This window comes from Theropithecus gelada, chromosome 8, assembly GCF_003255815.1.
Source record: "Theropithecus gelada isolate Dixy chromosome 8, Tgel_1.0, whole genome shotgun sequence".
In the NCBI taxonomy this organism is placed as follows: Eukaryota; Metazoa; Chordata; class Mammalia; order Primates; family Cercopithecidae; genus Theropithecus; species Theropithecus gelada.
Window position 1 is genome coordinate 75,179,684 of NC_037676.1, and position 21,113 is coordinate 75,200,796.

Here is a 21,113-nt window from a genome sequence, read left to right on the forward strand (position 1 = left end):
GCTCTTTAATCGTGCAGGTATTATTACTATTCACATTATACAGACAAGAAAATTGAGACATAATTTACCCAAGGTCACACAGCTAGTGAGTAACTGGTAGGGAATATTCCAACCTAAGCAGTCTTAATACTAGAATACAGTGCCTTAGTTACTCAACACTTAAAGTGTATCACCTTAAAGACAACAACAAGAAGTGTGTGAAAATGTGGAAAGGCTTTGATGATGTTGGATGCCTTATAAACAGAAGAGCTTTTAAATTAAACTTTTTAGTCAGTTATCACACACATACTGAAAAGTGCATAAACGATGTTCAGTGAATTTTCATAAAGTGAACATACTGATGTAACCATTACCCACATCAAGGAACAGAAAACGGAGCCGGGTGTGGTGGCTCAGGCCTGTAAACCGAGCACTTTGGCAGGATAACTTGAGGCCAGGAGTTGGAGATCAGCCTGAGCAACAGAACGAAATCCTGTCTCAAAGGAAAAAAAAAATAATAATAATAACCAGACCACCCATCCCCACTTAGAATTTCCTTTTGTGCTAAGTTTCAAAATTCAAAATGAGCATTCGCTTATTATTTTCTACAAACTGCATCCTATAGTCGTCTCAAACCTTGATTCAGATACGTTTCCATTAGTAGTATAGTCTTTCTAAAGCAGTGATTTCAAAATGTGGTGCCCAGCCAAGTAGCATTAGACTTTCAAATTCAAGGACCCCAAGCTAGACCAGCAGAACAGGAATTCTGGGAGTGGAACCCAGCAATTGTGTTTTAGCAAGCCCCCAGGCTGATTTTGATGCATCTTGAGGTTGGAGAACACAGATGTTAGTCTGTTGGAATAGCTGTGGCTCGTTGATCAAGTAGTAACAGATGAATACTAAGGTTTAAAAGTGTTATGCTTTACTAACAGTGACAAGTTCTCATTACCCATCTCTTTCTGAAATAGGCTACAGGCAAATGCGTTTTCATTTTAAATAACCGTGTTGTTGCTCCAGTCAAGGTTGCATTTTACAAGGAATAAGGAAGATAAAGCTGCCTCCCCCATCCTAATCTCACTCCTCGCTTAGCACCGAGTCCTCCAATTTACTTACAAAGCCCTGCCCTAGACTGGCGGAAAATTCAACGCACAGAGGCAGGAACAGGTCTCGGCCAATCAGAAGCCAGGCTTGAGCCTCTCGCCCACCTCCCGCCGGCGGAAGAGACTCTCCGCGGCCACGCCCCGTGCCCTCGAGAGCGACCCAATCGTTGCTCGGCGCCCGAAGGGGCAGTACCCGCGCGAGCCATTGAACATGGCGGAGGACGCCTCCTCAGCGGCCCCAAGCCCGCGGGGCTGTGCGGATGGTAGGGATGCCGACACTACCGAGGAGCAGATGGCAGAAACGGAGACAAACGACGAGGAGCAGTTCGACTGTCAGGAACTGCTCGAGTGCCAGGTGCAAGTGGGGGCCCCCGAGGAGGAGGAGGAGGAGGACGAGGGCCTGGTGACCGAGGCCGAGGCCGTGGCTGCCGGCTGGATGCTCGATTTCCTCTGCCTCTCTCTTTGCCGAGCTTTCCGCGACGGCCGGTCAGAGGACTTCCGCCGGACCCGCAACAGCGCCGAGGGTGAGGGCGGACAGCGTCCGGGCTGGGGACTATGCGGCGGCCGGATGCGGGCCCCGTGGCGCGCGGCAGAGGGCTGGTTCCCAACGTCGCCGAGGGAGGTGGGGAGAGAGGGGCTGCTGCGGCCGATAAGCTGAGAGTCCGAGGCTCCGGACTGAACTTGTTCGAATCCCGGTTCCGCCCGTTGTCAGCATCTGAGTTTTTCTCAGATTGTTTTCCTATTCGATAAAATGAAAATAAGACCCTGTTTAGGTTTGATGTAAGCATTAAATGATTTAAAATGTATACAGTTCCACTCAACCCAGTACCTTTGTCTCTTCTGGCGCTTTCTCAGCCAAAATACTCAGGTATTCCTGTGGTAATACTCAGCAGTCACTGTGTGGCCTCCAGTGACAACCCCCCCCTCCCCCCCCCCCCGCATCAGTGTTATATGTTAATTTGTGAGCTATTAAACCTCATTTGGCCTGCTGGCGTACAGCAGTTACTTTCTGTATAGTCTCCAAATAAAAGTAAATGCTGGCCACATGCCTGTAAGTCCCAGCTACTTGGGAGGCTGAGCGGGGAGGATCGCTTGAACCCAAGAAGCAGAGGTTGCAGATCGTGCCACTACAGTCCTGCCTGGGTGACAGAGTGAGACCCTGTATCAATAAATAAATGAATGAATGAAACCGTTCATGAAATCTGCTGCTCAGACAGCCTATAAGTGATGGACAAAGACATAGATCCATAGAAAAAACCAGCATAGTTTTTTCAGTCTAAGGTTCTCCCAGCTCAGATGTTTGAGTTGATTAGCGGGGCCTCCCCGATCCTGCCCCTGTCCCAAGATGGAGTTTCACTGTGTCCCAGGCTGGAGTGTAGTGGCGCCATCACAGCTCACTGCAGCCTCAGCCTCCTCAGGCTCAGGTATCCTCCCGCTTCAGGTTCTGGAGTAGCTGGGTCTGCAGGCGTGCACCACCACCCGCAGGTGTAAGATTACAGGCGTGAGCCACCGCGCCTGGCCTAGTGTAGCTTTTTGAAAAATAACAGAAAGATGTTCTGGTACTTCATTCATAGTTGGCACTAAAATTACAGTGCAAGTATATGTTTATAATACTATAATTATCCTCTTTAATAGAATTTTCAGAAAGACATATTGACATTTCGTCTTCACCATAATCCTGTGAGTTAGGCAAATAATCTTAAGTTTAAGGTACTGATAGGTTATAAGGGAGTGTTTCAGCTCCATGCTTTACCTTCCAGTTCCAGGATCTTTCCTCTATATTGCAGTTAACTCTGGAGCCAGGGATACTTAACATTAAGTAGAAAATTAAATCCTGGAATGAAGCTAGTTCCTCAGAATTATTTAAAAGTTCTCTTAGAGTTGGAGACATCAGTATGAACTGTTTAGCTCATGTAGGTATAGATGACTTAGAAATATTTACATATGCATGTGTAGACACGTATTTCCTTGCTCTGTCAGATAAAAGGGCACAGAAGCAACCTAACTTTGAGTACACCTAGCATCCCGATCTTGGTTTCTAATAGCGTTCTCCAATAAAAGGAACCAGAGCTGTTTGGAGAAGTGACTGATTCTGGAACTAGGACAGGAAATATACAAAATAAACCTGGAACATCTTGTAGTGCCAGGAAGTAAGGAAGTGCAAAAAAAACCAACCAGACAAACACTTCAGTGGTGGGGTTAGAAAGGGACACAGAGCCATCTCCAAGACCTCCCAGTGGCCACAGCTGAACCACTAGTGCAAGAATGTAAAGTGGTATTCGTGTATAAGCTTAAAGTATATCATAAATATCCACGAGTCCATACTGATGTGAATAAATAATTGAATAATGGGAGAAGAGGCAAATCTTGCATGCAGTATTGATGTCGCTACTCCATCCTCAAGGAGGTGGAACATAACTCCTTGAGTGTGGTTTGCACACAGTGACTTTCTTCCAAAGAGTACGGTATGGAAAGGGGGCAAGAGAGAGTTACGTTCACAGTGGAGAAACCTGACAAACACTACCTCATCTAGGTGAACAGTGCCAACATCAGCAGTAATAGTTGGTGATATGTTCACTTGTAATGAAAATAGAATTTTATCATTGTGGTCTTATTCCCAAAAACCCATCACTTCAGTCTTACTGTGAGAAAAGCATCAGACAAATCCCAGAAGGACATTCTACAAAATACCTGACCAGTACTCAAAATGTCATAATCAGAACCAAGGAAAGTCTGAGAAACTCTTGTAGACAACAGGCTCCTAAAGAGATAAGACTAAAAGTAATATGGTGTCCTGAATGGGATCCTGCCACAGAAAAAGGACATTAAGTAAAAACTAAGGAAATCTGAATAAAGCATGGATTTAGTTAATAATAATGTGTCAACACTGATTCATTAATGTAACACAACATACTAATGTAAAAGGTAAAAAAAAAAAAAAAAGGAGAAATTGCTTCAGGGTATATGGAACCTATCTACCATTTTTACAGTAATTATGTGAGTTTAAAACTGTTCTAGAAAATAGTTGATTTTTTTTTTTTTTTTTTTTTTTTTTTTTTGAGACGGAGTCTCGCTGTGTCACCCAGGCTGGAGTGCAGTGGCGCGATCTCGGCTCACTGCAAGCTCCGCCTCCCGGGTTTACGCCATTCTCCTGCCTCAGCCTCCGAGTAGCTCGGACTACAGGCGCCCGCCACCACGCCCGGCTAGTTTTTTGTATTTTTTTAGTAGAGACGGGGTTTCACCATGTTAGCCAGGATGGTCTCGATCTCCTGACCTCGTGATCCACCCGCCTCGGCCTCCCAAAGTGCTGGGATTACAGGGTTGAGCCACCGCGCCCGGCCGATTTTTTTTTAAAGAAAAAAAAAAAACCCTGTTCATAAAAACATCCCAGAGCCAAGGTTAAAAACAAATTAACAACAAAAACCCACCTTCAGAGTTGTAGCTCAAGACTGAAGGAATAATCTAGGCTACTGTCATTATTTTAAAGTTAAGGGCACAGAAACCAAAGAGAGTCAGCTATTTTTCAAGTTGCACTGCTAATCAGTGGCCAATAAGCAAACTGTGAACAGTGTTATTTTGGGGTTCCCATTTTTAATTTTTAAGGGCTTTTAATTTCTTATTTTATTGAATCTCAGTTTTCAAAATTGTAAAAATATACAATTCTTGATGCTTTCTAGAAAATTCTTAATTCTTTTATTTAGACTCAGAATTACTCTCATATCTCACAGATCTCAGATAATACCTTTTATAGACTGTTAACCCTATCGTGGGAAGCAGTGTAGTATAACAATTAAGAACATGGACTCTGGAGTAAACTGTCCCAGTTTGATTCCTGGCTCTGCTACTTTTTAGCTTTAACCCTGTCAAAAGAAAAAATTACAACTAAGTTTAATTTAAAGACCTCACTTAGCTTTATTGTGATTCTGGATTCAGGTAATACTTTATTCCATAAAATAAGTGCTCAATGAATTGAGCAGTTGGAGGTTGACTTTATAGACAGTAAGGACTTAAGGAAGCTGAAACAACAAAAAGAAGATTGGTTGTTTCACAATTACTTGTAAGGCTGGGACAGGGAGACAGAACAATAGATCTGTGGGATGCAGAATGGATGTTGTGTTAGCAGGCATGAAAGCAACAGTAATTTGCTTGTACATATGTCTCCATCAGAGCTCTTGACTGGTTAGGCGCATTATCAATGAGCAATGGTATTTTGAAAGGAATCTTTTCTAAGCAGTAGATCTCAATAATGGGTTTAAAATATTGAGTAAACCATGGTGTAAACAGAGGCACTGTCATCTAATCTTGTTCCACTTCTAGAGCACAGGCTGAGTTGATATAGCATAATTTTTAAGGGCTGTTAGATTTTCAGAATAAGAAATGGGCAATCGGTTTAACTTAAAGTCACTAGCAGCATTAATCCCTAACAAGAGAGTCAGCCTGTCCTTTGAAATTTTGAAATTAGGCATTGACTTCTCTCTGGCTATGAAAGTTCTCTATGACATCTTCTCATATGAGGCTGTTTCATCTACAATGAAAATCTGTTGTTGGCTGGATGCAGTGGCTCACACCTGTAATCCCAGCACTTTGGGAAGCCAAGGCAGTTGGATCATTTGAGGTCAGGAGTTTGACACCAGCCTGGCCAACATGGCGAAACCCCATCTCTACTAAAAATACACAAATTAGCTGGGCATCGTGGCATACACCTGTAATCCCAGCTACTCAGGAGGCTGAGGCTCGAGAATCGATCACTTGAACCTGGGAGGTGGAGGCTGCAGTGAGCCAAGGTCACGCCACTGCACTCCAACCTGGGTGACACAGCGAGATTCTGTCTCAAAAAAAAAAAAAAGAAAAATCAGTTTAGTGTCACCACCTTCATTTGTGATTGTTGCTAGATCTTCTCAATAACTTGTAGCTTTTACTTCAGCACTTGCTGCTTCACCTTGAACTTCTATGTCATAGAGATGGCTTCTTAAACTTCATGAACCAGCAACCTCTGCTAGCTTCCAACTTTTCTTTTGCAGTTTTCCCACCTCTTTCAGGCTCCTTAGACTTGCTGTGTATTAGGCTGTGGCTTAAAGGAACATTGTGGCTAGTTTGATTTTTTTCTATCCAAGTCAAACTTTCTCTATATGAGCAATAAGGCTCTTTTACTTTCCTATCATTTATGTATTCAGTGGATTAGAACTTTTAATTTCCTTTGAGAACTTTTCCTTTGTATTAACAGCTTGGCTGTTAGGCACAAGAGGCCTATGTTTCAGCCTATTATGGCATTTGACATCCTTTCCTCACTAAGCTTAATCATTTCTAGCTTTTGATTTAAAGTGAGAGACATGCACTTCTTTCACTGAAACACTTGGAGGGCATGTAGAGTTACTCATTGGTCTAATTTCAATATTGTTGTGTTTCAGGAAATAAGGAGGCCTGAAGAGAGGCAGAAAGGGGAGGAGCTGGTCAGTGGAACAGTTAGAACACACACAATATTTATGGAATAAGTTTGTGTCTTATATGGCCATGATCTGTGGTACTCCAGAACCTTTACAATAGTAACATCAGAGGCTATTGATCACAGACCACCATACAGATACAATAATAGTGAAAAAGTTTGAAATATTGCAAGAATTATCAAAATGTGACAGGTACAGGTACTGTTAGAAAAATGGGGCGGGCACATTGGCTCACACCTGTAATCCCAGCTACTCGGGAGGCTGAGGCAGGAGAATGGGGTGAACGTGGGAGGCGGAGCTTGCAGTGAGCGGAGATGAGCCCCTGCACTCCAGCCTGGGCAACAGCAAGACTCCGTCTCAAAAAAAAAAAAAACATGGTGCCATTAGACTTGGCTCAAGCTGGGCTGCCGTAAACTTTCAATTTATAAAAAACATGCTATCTGCAAAGCACAATAAAATGAGGTATGCCTGCACCTGTCCTTGGTGGTACTCATTAAAATTTTAATTAGTTGCTTACATAACTTTTTGTTTAATTTTTGTCGTCTCAGATTAAAACCTTCATGGGGGCAGAGACTGGCTATCTTAAGTCATCACCTCCTAACACAGGCTGGCAGTAGATGTTCAGTAAATATTGGATGGCTTGTGTTTAAATTCTATATAAATTTTGTGCTCTCTTAAAATCCCGTTAAATTATATTATGACTGTGTATGGTCCAGATAATCTCTGGTATAGCATAAGATTATGTTAGAATTGAGGGAGGAAATTGGGTAAAAATATATTTGTCTTATATGCCTAATTGCTAAAGAACTGCTTTTCAGTTTGCTAGTTTTTTAAGCTTTTTATATACTCCAGCCAAGCCCTGGGTTAAGTGTAATGGTAGTGGTGGCACCTTCAGGTCTTAGGTTAGATATTATTTCCTCAGAGAAGCCTTCCCTGACACCTCCTCTGTGCAGAAGATACTTAAACACACAGATTTCTTGTTATATGCTTCCAAAGCATTCTGTACTTGTCTTTTTTAAAGTTTTCGCCACATTTTTACTTCAGTAGTTCAATCGCTTGTCTCTCATTGCTACATGGTAAAAAGCTCACTGTGGTCCATGAGTATGGCTTACTTGATATTGTATGTAGTCACTGCCTGACTCACCATCTGGGTGGGCATTCAAGTTTTGGTGAGGTTAATATTAATATGTTTTAAAATACAGCTTTGTAAGCTAAGCAGACTCACTTAATTGAAACATTGATAAAAATAATATAAAATATTTTCTGTTATATGACATGTTTCTAGGTATAAGTTTCCAACCAGTGATTTTACACATTTTACAATTTGTATCTAAATCTTTTTTGTTAATGTAGACTGCTACTTGTGAAAGAATTTTCAACAATTTTTATTCTGCACGTGAAAGTTTTATTTTGTAAGAAATGTCTTCATTGCTATTCTTTTTTTTGTTCTGATTTTTAATCAGATCTTAAATGTACAACTCTATGATAATTTTTACAACATGTTTGTAGCCTATTACTGAACAAACCACACAGTGGCACTACTGGATCAAGTTTGATTTTAATAAAATTTACTTTTTTTCTTTTTTAGCTATTATTCATGGACTATCCAGTCTAACAGCTTACCAGTTGAGAACGATATACATATGTCAGTTTTTGACAAGAATTGCAGCAGGAAAAACCCTTGGTAAATATGTGTTTTTATTTTATATTGGAAATATTTCAATCTGTGTCTAAATGTAAGACAGTGAGAAGAAACAGATTTTTTTGGGGGGGGAGTTTGCCTACAAGTGTCTGGTGCATAGGGGTGTGAGGTGTGTGTGTGTGCGCGCGCGTGTGTGTGTGTGTGTGTGTACACACATACAGTCATATCTAAAGCAAGTAAAAGAAATGTAGTCCCTGACACCTTAGAACATTGGTTCTCAAACTTCAGCCTGCTCCAGAATTACTTAAAGGACTTATTAAAAAAAAAACATAGTGCTGAGTCTCCCTACCTCCCATGAGTTTCAGATTCAGTAGGATGGGTATGGGGCTCTGAAATGTACATTTCTAATAAATTCCCAGGTGATTCTGATGCTACTGTTGGGGAAGTGTGTTTCATTGACTCTGGTAACTTTGTGGTGACTCCAATCATACACACTCTGTTTTTTACTGGCAACTATTATATTTGAAACCTTTTATTTGAACTTGATGCCAGCACTTATTTATGTAAGAAGTACAGTTTATAGCTGTAATCTCTCTCCCTTGTCTCTGTAGTTCATTTTAGATTGTAATGGGCAAGCCTGATTCAGTTTATCAGCAATGGCTGGTATTTACAACATGGTCATTTTAAAAGGCTATTTGATGCAAATAATTTTATATTTAGATTGGTTTTTATAATTTACAAAATACTTTTCCAACAATCCTGAGTAGTGGGCAGTACTTACATAAAACTGCTTGCTTACTGAAGTGTTGTCTTACATAAAATCCCAGTATATTAGCACCACTGTCAAAGCCCCCACTAAAGTAGCTCTGGCTGATGTAGTCAGCTTTGTTTGGGGCGTGAGGGTAGGTCTGGAGTTGGTGCCAGTACCATAAATGGACGGAACTAGATAGAGGCAGAATCGTTGTGAAAGAAACAGAGCTATAGGTAGGCCTGGGCCAGTGGCTGGAGAAGTAGCAGGTTGGAGCAAAATTCTAGACCGTGCATACTATAAGTTGACACTGTTGTTAACAGGGTTGTTTTCCAAATTAAGGTGGAAAAGTATTCTAAAGTGCCTGGCAGTGCTTTACACATAGCAGTTGTTCAGCACGTCTTAGTTGCTTCCTGGATAACCTTTTCTCCAAAAAAGACGGGGGGAATCCAGATTTTATGTGTGATCTCATGGTTTAATCTTGGAATTTACCAGGATACTCTTTTGGATATATCCTAGATATAATGGGCAAGGGTCAGCTATCAAGAATCAATGTATTTCACCATAATACACTCAACTGAGGCAGCATTTAAAATATTATGTGTTGAATTTTCAGCTATACATAACCCCTTTTTTTTGGTTTTGTTTTGTTTTGTTTTGTTTTGCTCTATCGTGGCACTGCGTAATAGAGATATGTGAGCCACATGTCTAATTTAAAATTTTCTAATAGCTATGTTAAGAAAAGTAGGCCAGGCATAGTGACTCACACCTGTAATCCCAGTGCTTTGGGAGACCTAGGCAGGCGGATCGCTTGAGCCCAAGAATTTGACACCAGCCTAGGCAACATAGCGAGACCCTGTCTCTACAAAAAATTTAAAAAATTAACCATGTGTGGTGCTCAGGAGACCGAGGTGGGAGGATTGTTTGAGCCCAGGAGGTTGAGGCTGTGGTGAGCTGTGATTGTGCCACTTCGCTTCAGCCTGAGTGACAGAATGAAACTGTCATGAAATTTAGAAATTCCCATTCCAGCAGGTGTAGCTAAAAAAAAAAATAAAATAGATGGAATTAATTTTGATAATCTTATTTAACTCAATATTTCTCAAACACTATGTCAACAAGTTATCAGTGTAAAAAATGTTAGTAAGGCCAGGCACGTGGCTCACACCTGTAATCCCAGCTCTGGAAGGCTGAGGTGGGCGGATCACTTGAGCCTAGGAGTTTGAGGCTGCAGTGAGCTATGATCACACCACTGTACCCCAACCTGGGCAGCACATCAAGACCCCCATCTCTTAAAAAAAAATGAAATATTTTGCCTTTTTTGGAGTAAGTCTTTGAAATCTCATGTGTATTTTATACTTAAGGTACATCTCAATTCAAACTAGTCATATTTTAGCTGTTCAGTAATTATGTATGGCTAGTAGCTACCATATTGGGTTTAGTCTCCTACCCCACATAACTTTGACAAGATTGGACATGTTTGGGGTGGTGTGGCCTTAGACCCCCACGTAGCTGCAATATACAGCAGATATCTTAAAGGGGAAATGCTTATCATCCTCCTTTCATGGAACTTTAAGCTTTTTTTTTTTAGACAGGGTGTCTCTCTGGCCCAGGCTGGAATGCAGTGGTGCCGTCATAGCTTATTGCAGACTCAAACTCTTGAGCTTGAGTGATCCTCCCACCTCAGTCTCCTGAGTAGCTAGGACTACAGGTGCACCATCAGGCCCAGCTAATTTTTAAATATTTTGTAGAGACGAGGTCTCGTGTTGTCCAGGCTGGTCTTGAACTCCTGGCCTCAAGTGACCCTCCCGCCTAGGCCTCCCAAAACTCTGGGAGACTTAATGTACCTTTCCACCACAGCCTATTGCATTGCCCTGGAACTCAGCACATGTCCTGTGGAGAAAAACCAATCATGTTTGCAGTTCCTCTAGTTTCTAGTCGACTGTGCCAGTCCCAAGGAAACCACCAAAAGCTGTTCTTATTTGTCTTTCCCCTGTAAAGTCGCTCTGGCTGGAGTACACTGGATCCTCAACCTTATCCAAAATCAGCTAATCAGCATCTCACCTCAAAAGGGATTCTCTCTGGAATTTTAGTTCATCTCATTTTCATTGCTTTCCATGGCTATCCCATGTCTTTAGCAACATGATTTTGGAGTTTAACTGTTTTCTAGTTGTAGTGTGAGTGTTTTGTTTGCTGCAGTATACTACATCCCACCTGGAAGTAAATGTCTATACTGTAAATTTTTTGAAGCTAAGAGCTAACATACATTTTTCTATATGTCACATTTATAAGAAGGAAGGCAGATAAGTGAGAAGGGTTAAGTAATGTCAGTCAAGAAATACTTATTTGAAAATGTGTGTTGAAATTAGTTTCTGAAAGAAAGCAAGCAGATGAAAAATGAGGAAGAAAAAGTAGGCAGTCTACCTTTGCATCTTCATTTTACTACTTTTGAGACACAGTAAGTGATTTTTAAGTATCTTGGTGTCTGCTTCTACTACTTGCTAGGTGTGTGAGCTCTCTAGCTCTCAGATCTTACTGTATAAAACGAGTGCCACAGTGCCTGACACTCAGTGTTAGTTACTAGCATGAATATCTTTTGTACACCTTTCTTACCTTATGCTGCTCCATTTTTCTGAAGTGTTCTCCTTCCTATCCTTGGTACTCTACACTTAGTTTATCTGTTTATCCTTAATGCCCCAATTTGGATGACTTCTGTTTCATGAAGGATTCACTTCTAGTATTCCTACTTAGAGTGAATACCCTGTTCCTCAAATACACCAGATTCTGCTTGAGAATTTAATCTCTGGGAGATGGGTGTAGGCATCAATATTTTTTTTTGTTTTTTCTTTTTTTTTTTTGAGACGGAGTCTTGCTCCGTCGCCAGGCTGGAGTACAGTGGCACCATCTTGGCGCACTGCAACCTCCACCTCCTGGGTTCAAGCGATTCTCCTGCCTCAGCCTCCTGAGTAGCTGGGACTACAGGCGTGCACCACCATGCCTGGCTAATTTTTCTATTAGTAGTAGAGAGAGAGTTTCACCATGTTGCCAGGATGGTCTCTATTTCTTGATCGGTGGATCGTGAGATCCGCCTCCCAAAGAGCCACCGTGTCTGGCCATGCATCAGTATTTTTCAAAAGCTCTTCAGCTGTTTCTGAGGTATAGCAAACATGGAGAACCATTGGCATAATGCACAATTCCATTAAAGTACCAGTTATATTGGTTTGTTTGCATGTCTTCCTCCATAGCTAGGATGTGAATTCCACAAGGTCAGGAACTTTCTTCCTCATGTTTGTATCCTAAGTACCTGACACAACCTGGAATATAAAGAGACTTAGTATGTGAATGAATATATTTTTATATTTAAAATGTTGGAACAACAATTTGGAGAGGACAACAGGAAATAAAGTAAAAATATTTGAAACTACAAATATTTAAACTGCCTGCTCACTCTGGTTTTTAAAGGAAAAAAAAATGTGCTATTTAAAATGCTCTTTATTCGGTTGGACTCGGTAGCTCACGCCTGTAATCCCAGCACTTTTGGAGGCCGAGGCGGGTGGATCACCTGAGGTCAGGAGTTTGAGACCAGCCTGGCCAACATGGCGAAACCCCATCTGTACTAAAAGCACAAAAGTTATCCAAGCGTGGGGCGGGCACCAGCTACTTGGGAGGCTGAGACAGGAGAATTGCTTGAACCCAGGGGGCGGAGGTTGCAGTAAGCCGAGATCGCGTCACTTCACTCTAGCCTGGTCAAAAGAGCGAAACACCATCTCAAAAAATAAATAAATAAAAATAAAAAATTCTCTTTATTATGCTTATTTGTTGCATACTTGCTATGGGACTACAACTGTGCTAGGATTACAGGGGTTTAGAAAAATACACTAAGTGGCTCCTGCCCCCCAAAATTTGAAATATTATGCATGATAGACTATGAAGTTTTTTGTCTTCAAGACACTTTAAAATCTAATAGGGTTGTGGAGGTAAGTATAAAGTACTGCAAGGCATTAAAAAAGGAATAATGATACAAGAGTTTCTTTTTAATTAATGGAACGCTTCATGGATTTTTGTGTCATCCTTGTTGAGGGGCCATGCTAATCTCTGCATTCTTCCGATTTTTATATATGTGCTGCCAAAGCAAGCACATACAGGAGATTTAGAGAAAGGATATTTCCTAGTCTCTTAGCTGCTGGGGTAAGGGCAGCGTTCAATAAAGAGGTGGAGTTTGCGCTATGCCTGTAAGAATTGCTAGAGTTTGTCAGAAAGAAAGTATAAAAATGGTAGTCTATCCACATCCTCAGATGTGGTGTGGGGGTGGGGGGATGGTAGTCTAGACAAAATGAAAACATTAGCATTATTTTGAAAATAAATTGTAGTTTACCTGGATAGTAGAACTCTTGATTTCCATATACAACTTCATAAACTTGGTCCTCACCCAGGCTTCCTATGATAGTAAATGTTAGCACCATTTATCCAATTATTAAAACCCAAGAGTCCTCCATTTTTTTCTCATACTCTACATGCAATCCATTAACAGGTTCTATTCTACATTCAAAATAAGTTCCAAAACTGATTAACTACTTGCCTCTTCCATCATCTTTCTAAGAGCGTGCATCCAACTTGCCCACTGACCTTCCTCCTGCCCTTTGTATTTGTTTTTAAAGACAGGGAGGGTCTCACTCTGTCACTTATACTGGGGTGCTGTGGTGTCATCATCACTCACTGAATCTCAGACTCCCTGGCTCAAGCAGTCCTCCCACCTCAGCCTCCCGAGTAACTGAGACTACAGGAACACGCCCCCACCTGGCTCTTCCTGCCCTTTGAACATCAAACTCCTCCTCAGGATCTTTGCACTTGCCATTCCCTCTGGAATGTTTTTCTTCCAGATCTTTGGGTGACTGTGCCTTCTGCTTCACGTTATGCTTTTCTCAGCTCCACTGTCACTTCCTCAGAGAGGTCTTTAACCTGTCTGAAAGAGCTTCCCCCTCCCCTACCGTTCTTCATTTCCAGTACCTTTTTTATTTTTTCTAGCCTTTACTACTATGAAACTGTATTTATTTCTCATTAGCATGGCATGTGAACATCATAAAAGTGGGGATTTTGTCTTATTCACTGAGACATTCCAAGTTTTTAGGCAAGTGCCTATATATAGTGAGTGATCAATAAATATTTATTAAATGAATTGTAGACTGTAGATGCTAGACATATAAGACGTTACAGTGAAGGCTCTTGAATGTCCGAATGAGTTGTTGCTGTGTAATTTGCTAATTAGTTATCAGTTGTTGTAAGTCTTTGTTCTGAATAACTTGATCATAATTCTTTTAGGAAAGCTTAATAATAGTACAACTATTATCTCATTATATAGTCACATAAATTCTGTGAGATAGTATTTATTGTCACCATTTTATAGATGAGAAAACTGGCCTGTCTTGAGGTTTGTTGTAGTGCATTAGACTTAGGAACCACTTAAGAATTCTGTTGCTATGACATGTTATGTAAAATAGTTTAGTTTTTAAAATTCATATTTTTGTAAAGAAATCTTCAAATGTTTGTTATCTCATCAACCTTTTTCCATTTGAAATTGATCTTAATGAGAAAATTAACTTAGAAAATAAAATCACTTATCTAAACTGGTATAAACGAGGAGCACCTAGCACATAGTATATACTCAATAAATATTTAAAGGAATGCGTTATTAAAAACTGACAAAGTTCTACTTAGCTTTCTGAGTTACTTATTTTTGTTCTGTTTTTAAAAGATGCACAGTTTGAAAATGATGAACGAATTACACCCTTGGAATCAGCCCTGATGATTTGGGGTTCAATTGAAAAGGAACATGACAAACTTCACGAAGAAATACAGAATTTAATTAAAATTCAGGTATGAATAAATAACTTATGCTTATAATTATTATATTTCTAGAAAATAAGAACATTTAACACTTAAAAGAAATTAAGAGAAACCTAGTAGAGGTTGAGCAATAGTAAAATTTAATGTATTGTTTCTCTTCAGAAATTTGACCTTTGGTTTATAGCCTTAACATGATCACTGGGGGCTGGAACTTAATGTTCCATACTTAAGTATATGTTGCCCCCATGTTGTGGAAAATTTTAAAACCAGGGATTTGTGCTCTTCCAATTGATATTTAAAGATTATGGAAAAAGTAGATAATATTTTTAATTAATGGTAAATTTTAGATTTTTCTAATCAAGAGTATGTAAAATTTTAACCATGTAGGGAGAATTTTAGTAGACAGTGAGTAGTTTAAAAAAGTCATTCAAAGATACAGTAGCTAGCAGTCAGAGCAAATACTAGGTACTTTCTTAGTTAAATAAACTTTTTCTCTTTTGAGAATTTTAAAAATTTATTTTCAGGTTGAATAGAAAAGAAAAGCTAGGTCATTCCCCACCTTCCCAAGAGTTAGTGTGGTGATAGTCAAGTAGAATTAGGACCTGAAGAAAAGAAAATGGGCAGAAAAACGACTGTTTCCTTTATGAATTCAACCCAGAGCAAAGAGATTTGTCATGTTATTGCAATCTTTTAGACCGCTAGAGAAAGCAAGTCTTTCTTAATACACTACTGTAAAGTCAAATGGGTGACAAAGTTTATAGCAGACATTTAATATATTCCTTACTATTTGCCAGGCACTGTTCTAAACTCTTTCATATAAAACTCTTACGTCCTCATAACAATCTGATGAAATAGGTACTATTGTTTCCACCATTTTACATATAAGGTAACTGGGGCAACAAGGGGCTAAGTAGCTTACCAAGTTTACATAGCTACCCAGATGGTAATAGTGATCCTGTCTTACCGTGTTACCAAAAATGCCAATATGTGAAAAAAATGATCATTCAAAAACATCTAGCTTCTTAGGTTTGTATTAGATATTTTCCAGGGATTCTGACTAGCAAATTTTATGTATCCTAATCATCACAAACATCATCTACCTCCTCTTATTTCCCTTTTACTCAAAATTAATATTTAGGTGGGTCTTAAATGTCCATGGTATGGCTTCTAATTTATTTACTAATACATGCTTTTGATTTGGTCTAAATTAGAGATAGAATGCTGGGCATTTATGAGTAAATGTGCATGGGACCAGTGCAAATTTTTCATGTCATTTCAAGCGACACTTATTTTGTCTTTGAAAAAGTATTTTATATCTTTTATCAAACTAAAATTATTAAACTACATAAAAATGTTTTCAACAGAGGATTTCAGATTTACTTCCGTTATCTTAATAATTAAATAACTATTAGATATTTTTAAACGCAGTCTAAGGTTGGTATTTTTCATCTTTTAGGCTATAGCTGTTTGTATGGAAAATGGCAACTTTAAAGAAGCAGAAGAAGTCTTTGAAAGAATATTTGGTGATCCAAATTCTTATATGGTAATTATTTAAATTAAAACCACAGAATTTTAGAACTGTTTATGTAGAATGAGGAAAACTGAAAGAAAATTGGAGGAGAAAATAAATGCTTTATCTTTTAAACAGTATAGAATAATACTGTGCAATAGAAAAACTATGCAAGTCACATATGTGATTTAAAATTTTCTAATAAGCTGGATGCAGTGGCTTACACCTATAATTCCAGCACTTTGGGAGACTGAGGTGGGATGATCCCTTGAGCTCAGATATTTGAGACAGCCTGGGCAACATGGGGAGATCCTCATCTCTCCAAAAAAAAGAAATAATAAATAATGAAAAATAAATAAAATTTTCCAGTAGTCATATTAAAAAAGTAAAAAGAGGCTGGGTGCAATAGCTCATGCCTATAATACCAGTACTTTAGGAGGCTGAGGCAGTAGGACCATTTGAGGTCAGTAGTTCAAGATCAGCCTGGGTAAAACAGCGAGACCCTGTTCTCTACGAAAAAATTAAAAATCAGCAAGGTGTGGTGGAGCAATACTATAGTCCTGAGGTGGGAGGATTGCTTCAGCCCAGGAAGTCAAGGCTGCAGTGAGCTATAATGCTGCCGCTGTGCTCCAGCCTAAGCAACAGATAGAGACCCTGTCTCTAAAAGTAAATAAATAATAAAATAGTATAGTATTTGCATATAACATATGTACATCCTCCTGTATACTTTAAATCATCTCTAGATTATAATAACTAATACAATGTAAATAGTTGTACTGTTTAGGAACAAAAAGATACAAAAAAGTCTGTATGTGTTCAGTACAGGTGCCATTCTTTTCCCCCATACATTTTGTGGAAGAAATACCTGCATTTCTTTTGGGTTTATATGAAGAGTAGAACTGATGAGTCATAAGGTGTGTACATACTCAGTTTTAGTAGATATTGCCAAGCTGTTTTCCAAAGTAGTTATGTCAATTCCTCCAGTAGTGTAAAAGAATTCTAGTGGCTCCACAGATCTTACATCTGGGTTTTCATTTTAGCCATTCAGGCAAATATGTAGTGCTGTCCCATTGGATTTTAATTTGTTTCCCTGATGAATAATCAGATTGAGCACCTTTTGATAACGTTAGTAGAAAGAGTTGGAGAGTGACTACCTTAATCCATTAAGGAACCTGGGCCTAGTTGAGGGTAGGTTGGGCAGTTTTGGCAAGGCTTTGTCTATCTCTACTATAACCCTGTCCCTGGGGTATAGCCCTCCAGAAATTTGTCTTTTGGGTTTCCTACCCTTATATTTTCTCCATAGCACTATGAGACTACTGAAAATTCTACTCTCCTCATACCTCCCAGAAGAGGAAAACTGATGGCCAGGAAATATTAAGAGGTTAAGATAAGTACTTAACCTCACTAGTATTAATGTTGCCTCATTAGAGCAATATTAAGTACTATATTGAAACACTACTTCCCATCCCTTAGACTGGCATCAATTAAAATGTCTTAGAATACCAATAGTTGTCTCAATAAATTGAGAAATGATTGTACTACCTGCCATAACTTCCTTTCAAGACTGTATATTGGTACTTCTTTGGGAGATCATTTTAGCAAAATCTTTTAAGCATGCATTCCAGCAATTCCACTTCTAGACAATATCCTAGAATAGCTGGTTTCACTTTTAACTGCATATTTTAAAAGCCATAAAGCTTTAAAGACAACAAAAAACCAAGGCCTTCCTGAGATAATTGCTCTGAGATTGAGCCTAAGACTTTTTTTAAAGTTCTACAGCTTTTATTGTGCAGTCAGCATTGAAAGAGCTACTGTCCAAGGAAAACACATACAGTGCACAGAAGATAATGTAGAAACATGTTGAAGAGCAATACAGTAATTGCAAGTAGCCTAAATCCCTCAGTAGGTTTGAAGAATGGATGAATAAGTGATGTTTTTGATCAGTGTAGTACTTTATAATGGCAAAAATAACTACTTCTAGGAATATCAAATCAGCATGGATAAATGTTGTAAACATAGAGTTGACTAAAATGTAGCAAGTTTCAAAAGAATACAGATCGTACAACACCATTTGTAGAGTTAAAACCATGCTAAGCAATGCTACGTGTTATTTGTGGATACATACGTAGTGCAAGTAAAGGAATTCATGGGAATGGTGAATTCTAAATTCAGGGTAATGGTTACAGTGAGGAGAGAAAAGGGGATACAATCAGATTATGGTAGTAAACAGGGATTTTAACCATATCGATTATGTTTTATTTCTTAAACTGGGTAGTGGGTACTCTGGTTTATAATACATATCTTTTTGCATCTGTCTAAAATATAAAATATTTTTTTAAATGAGGAGAGACCAGAAGAAGTAAGAAAAAAGTACATTGGCATGTCATTTAAAACTTAATTTTAAAAGTATCTGTGTCTCTGAGTTTATAAAGTGATTTCTTTCCAATTAAATAATGTATGACAAAAATCCTTGTATCTGTAACTTTGTGTGATTTATGTTAATTCATTTCTTCTCTTTTCTTTAGCCTTTCAAAAGCAAATTGCTTATGATAATCTCTCAGAAAGATACATTTCATTCCTTTTTTCAACACTTCAGCTACAACCACATGATGGAGAAAATTAAGAGTTATGTGAATTATGTGCTAAGTGAAAAATCGTCAACCTTTCTAATGAAGGTATACATATTATTCAAGAGTGACTCTAATAATAGACTTAAAGGAAATGTTATAATAAAGGAGAATACTTGAAATAGAAATCCTTTAAAACTAATGGGAATTTTTTGTTGTGGTTTTGTAGAAAGGTGTGGTAAAATGTTACATTTTGTGGACCTCATTAAAAGATTTATGAGTGATCTTTGTTTTTTTTTTTTTTTTTGAGACAGAGTCTCGCTCTGTCGCCCAGGCTGGAGTGCAGTGGCGCGATCTCGGCTCACTGCAAGCTCGGCCTCCCGGGTTCACGCCATTCTCCTGCCTCAGCCTCCCGAGTAGCTGGGACTACAGGCGCCCACAACCGCGCCCGGCTAATTTTTTGTATTTTTAGTAGAGACGGGGTTTCACCGTGGTCTCGATCTCCTGACCTTGTGATCCGCCCGCCTCGGCCTCCCAAAGTGCTGGGATTACAGGCGTGAGCCACCGCGCCCGGCCTATGAGTGATCTTTGTAGTACTTTTGTAACTTTTCAAAATTAGGAAAATTTTCAAAAGAAAAAGTTGAAGGGAAAACTTTGAATTAAAAATAAGAAATAGGCAAAAGCAAATATTCATTGTAATTCAAGTAAATTTTAAAGACTTTTTAAACACATTTTTGGGGAAAAGTAGAATTGCATTAAAGAAGGGCCTTTTAAAATTTTTCTAGGCCAGGTGCAGTGGCTCATGCCTATAATCCTAGCACTTTGGGAGGCCAAGTTTCAGGAGTTCGAGACTAGCCTGGGTGACATGGTGAAACCCCTTGTCTACAAAAAAATTAGCTGGGCCGGCACGGTGGCTTGTGCCTGTAATCCCAGCACTTTGGGAGGCTGAGGCGGGTGAATCATGTGGTCAGGTGATCGAGACCATCCTGGCTAACACGGTGAAACCCCCTCTCTACTAAAAAAATACAAAAAAAATTAGCCGGGCGTAGTGGCGGGCGCCTGTAGTCCCAGCTACTCCGGAGGCTGAGGCAGGAGAATGGCCTGAACCTGGGAGGCAGAGCTTGCAGTGAGCCAAGATGGTGCCTCTGCACTCCAGCCTGGGCGACAGAGCAAGAGTCTGTCTCAAAAAAAAAAATAATAATAATAGCTGGGCATGGTGGCATACACCTGTAGTCCCAGCTACTTTGGGGGTGTTGAGGCTATAGTGACCTGAGATTGAGCCACCGCACTCCAGCCAGGGTGACAAAACGAGACCCTGTCATTAAAAAAAAGACATTTCTGGTCAGGCGCAGTGGCTCATGCCTGTAGTCCCAGCACTTTGGGAGGCTGAAATGGGTAGATCGCTTGAGCCCAGGAGTTTGAGACCAGCCTGGGCAACATGGCAAAACCCCGTCTCTACAAAAAAAATAAAAAATTTAGCCAGGCATAGTGGCGCACGCCTGTAGTCCCAGCTACCTGGGAGGCTGAGGTGGGAGATCACCTGAGCCCAGGAGGTTGAGGCTGCAGTGAGCTGTGATTGTGCCACTGCACTCCAGCCTGGGTGACAGAGTGAGACCCTGTCTCAAAACAAACAACAATAAAATTTTTCTAGTAACATTTTATTCTCTGTCTTGACCTCAGAAGTTTTAAGTTGACAGTGTTATAGTGGAGCATCTTGATTGAGATAATTTTTATTTCAAAATATATAGAATTTATATTTTTTTCATGCAGCCTTTTCTCTTAAAAATTGCCTAGAGAGCATTTTGTCTATCAAATATATTTACAAGGAAAGACCACCTTCGTAATGCTGATAAACCAAGCAGATAGCTAATGTAGCTGCTGGCAGTGTCATAATTATTGGTGAAAATAACAACACAGTGCCCTTTATTGGCCTGTGAACAGATATATTGGCTATGACTATCAAAGAATTACAAGGCTTAATTTAATGCTATTTGTTTAAAATGGCTTAATGCATTTCTTCCTATCCTCCTACCTCCACACACACCATTTTTTAAGGCAGCAGCAAAAGTAGTAGAAAGTAAAAGAACAAGAACAATAACTTCTCAAGATAAACCTAATGGTAATGATGTTGAAATGGAAACTGAAGCTAATTTGGATACAAGAAAAAGGTTTGTAATTTAATCAATTTGTGTATTCTTTGTTTTATGAATGTTCTGTCTTTATGTAAAATTGATGCGAGTCTTTTTGTTAAAAATAATTATTGAGTAGCATGTTATCTTGCT

General features: G+C 39.5%; 1 protein-coding gene and 1 non-coding gene across 3 annotated transcripts in view; one reads left to right on the forward strand and one right to left on the reverse strand.

Moving 5' to 3' along the window:
- Positions 1-1,136: 1,136 nt before the first annotated feature.
- The window catches only part of TERF1 (telomeric repeat binding factor 1), a 39,973-nt gene continuing 19,996 nt past the window's right edge, over positions 1,137-21,113 (forward strand). For both annotated transcript variants that reach the window (XM_025394577.1, XM_025394578.1), the window contains exons 1-6: positions 1,137-1,603; positions 8,112-8,207; positions 14,663-14,784; positions 16,211-16,297; positions 18,790-18,939; positions 20,887-20,999. In XM_025394577.1, coding sequence (XP_025250362.1) covers positions 1,291-1,603; positions 8,112-8,207; positions 14,663-14,784; positions 16,211-16,297; positions 18,790-18,939; positions 20,887-20,999 — 881 coding nt within the window. In that variant the 5' untranslated portion in view covers positions 1,137-1,290. The remainder of the gene's footprint in view (positions 1,604-8,111; positions 8,208-14,662; positions 14,785-16,210; positions 16,298-18,789; positions 18,940-20,886; positions 21,000-21,113) is intronic.
- LOC112630829 lies at positions 12,946-13,049 on the reverse strand. The gene has a single exon (XR_003120965.1). It is a non-coding gene; the product is annotated as a U6 spliceosomal RNA (small nuclear RNA).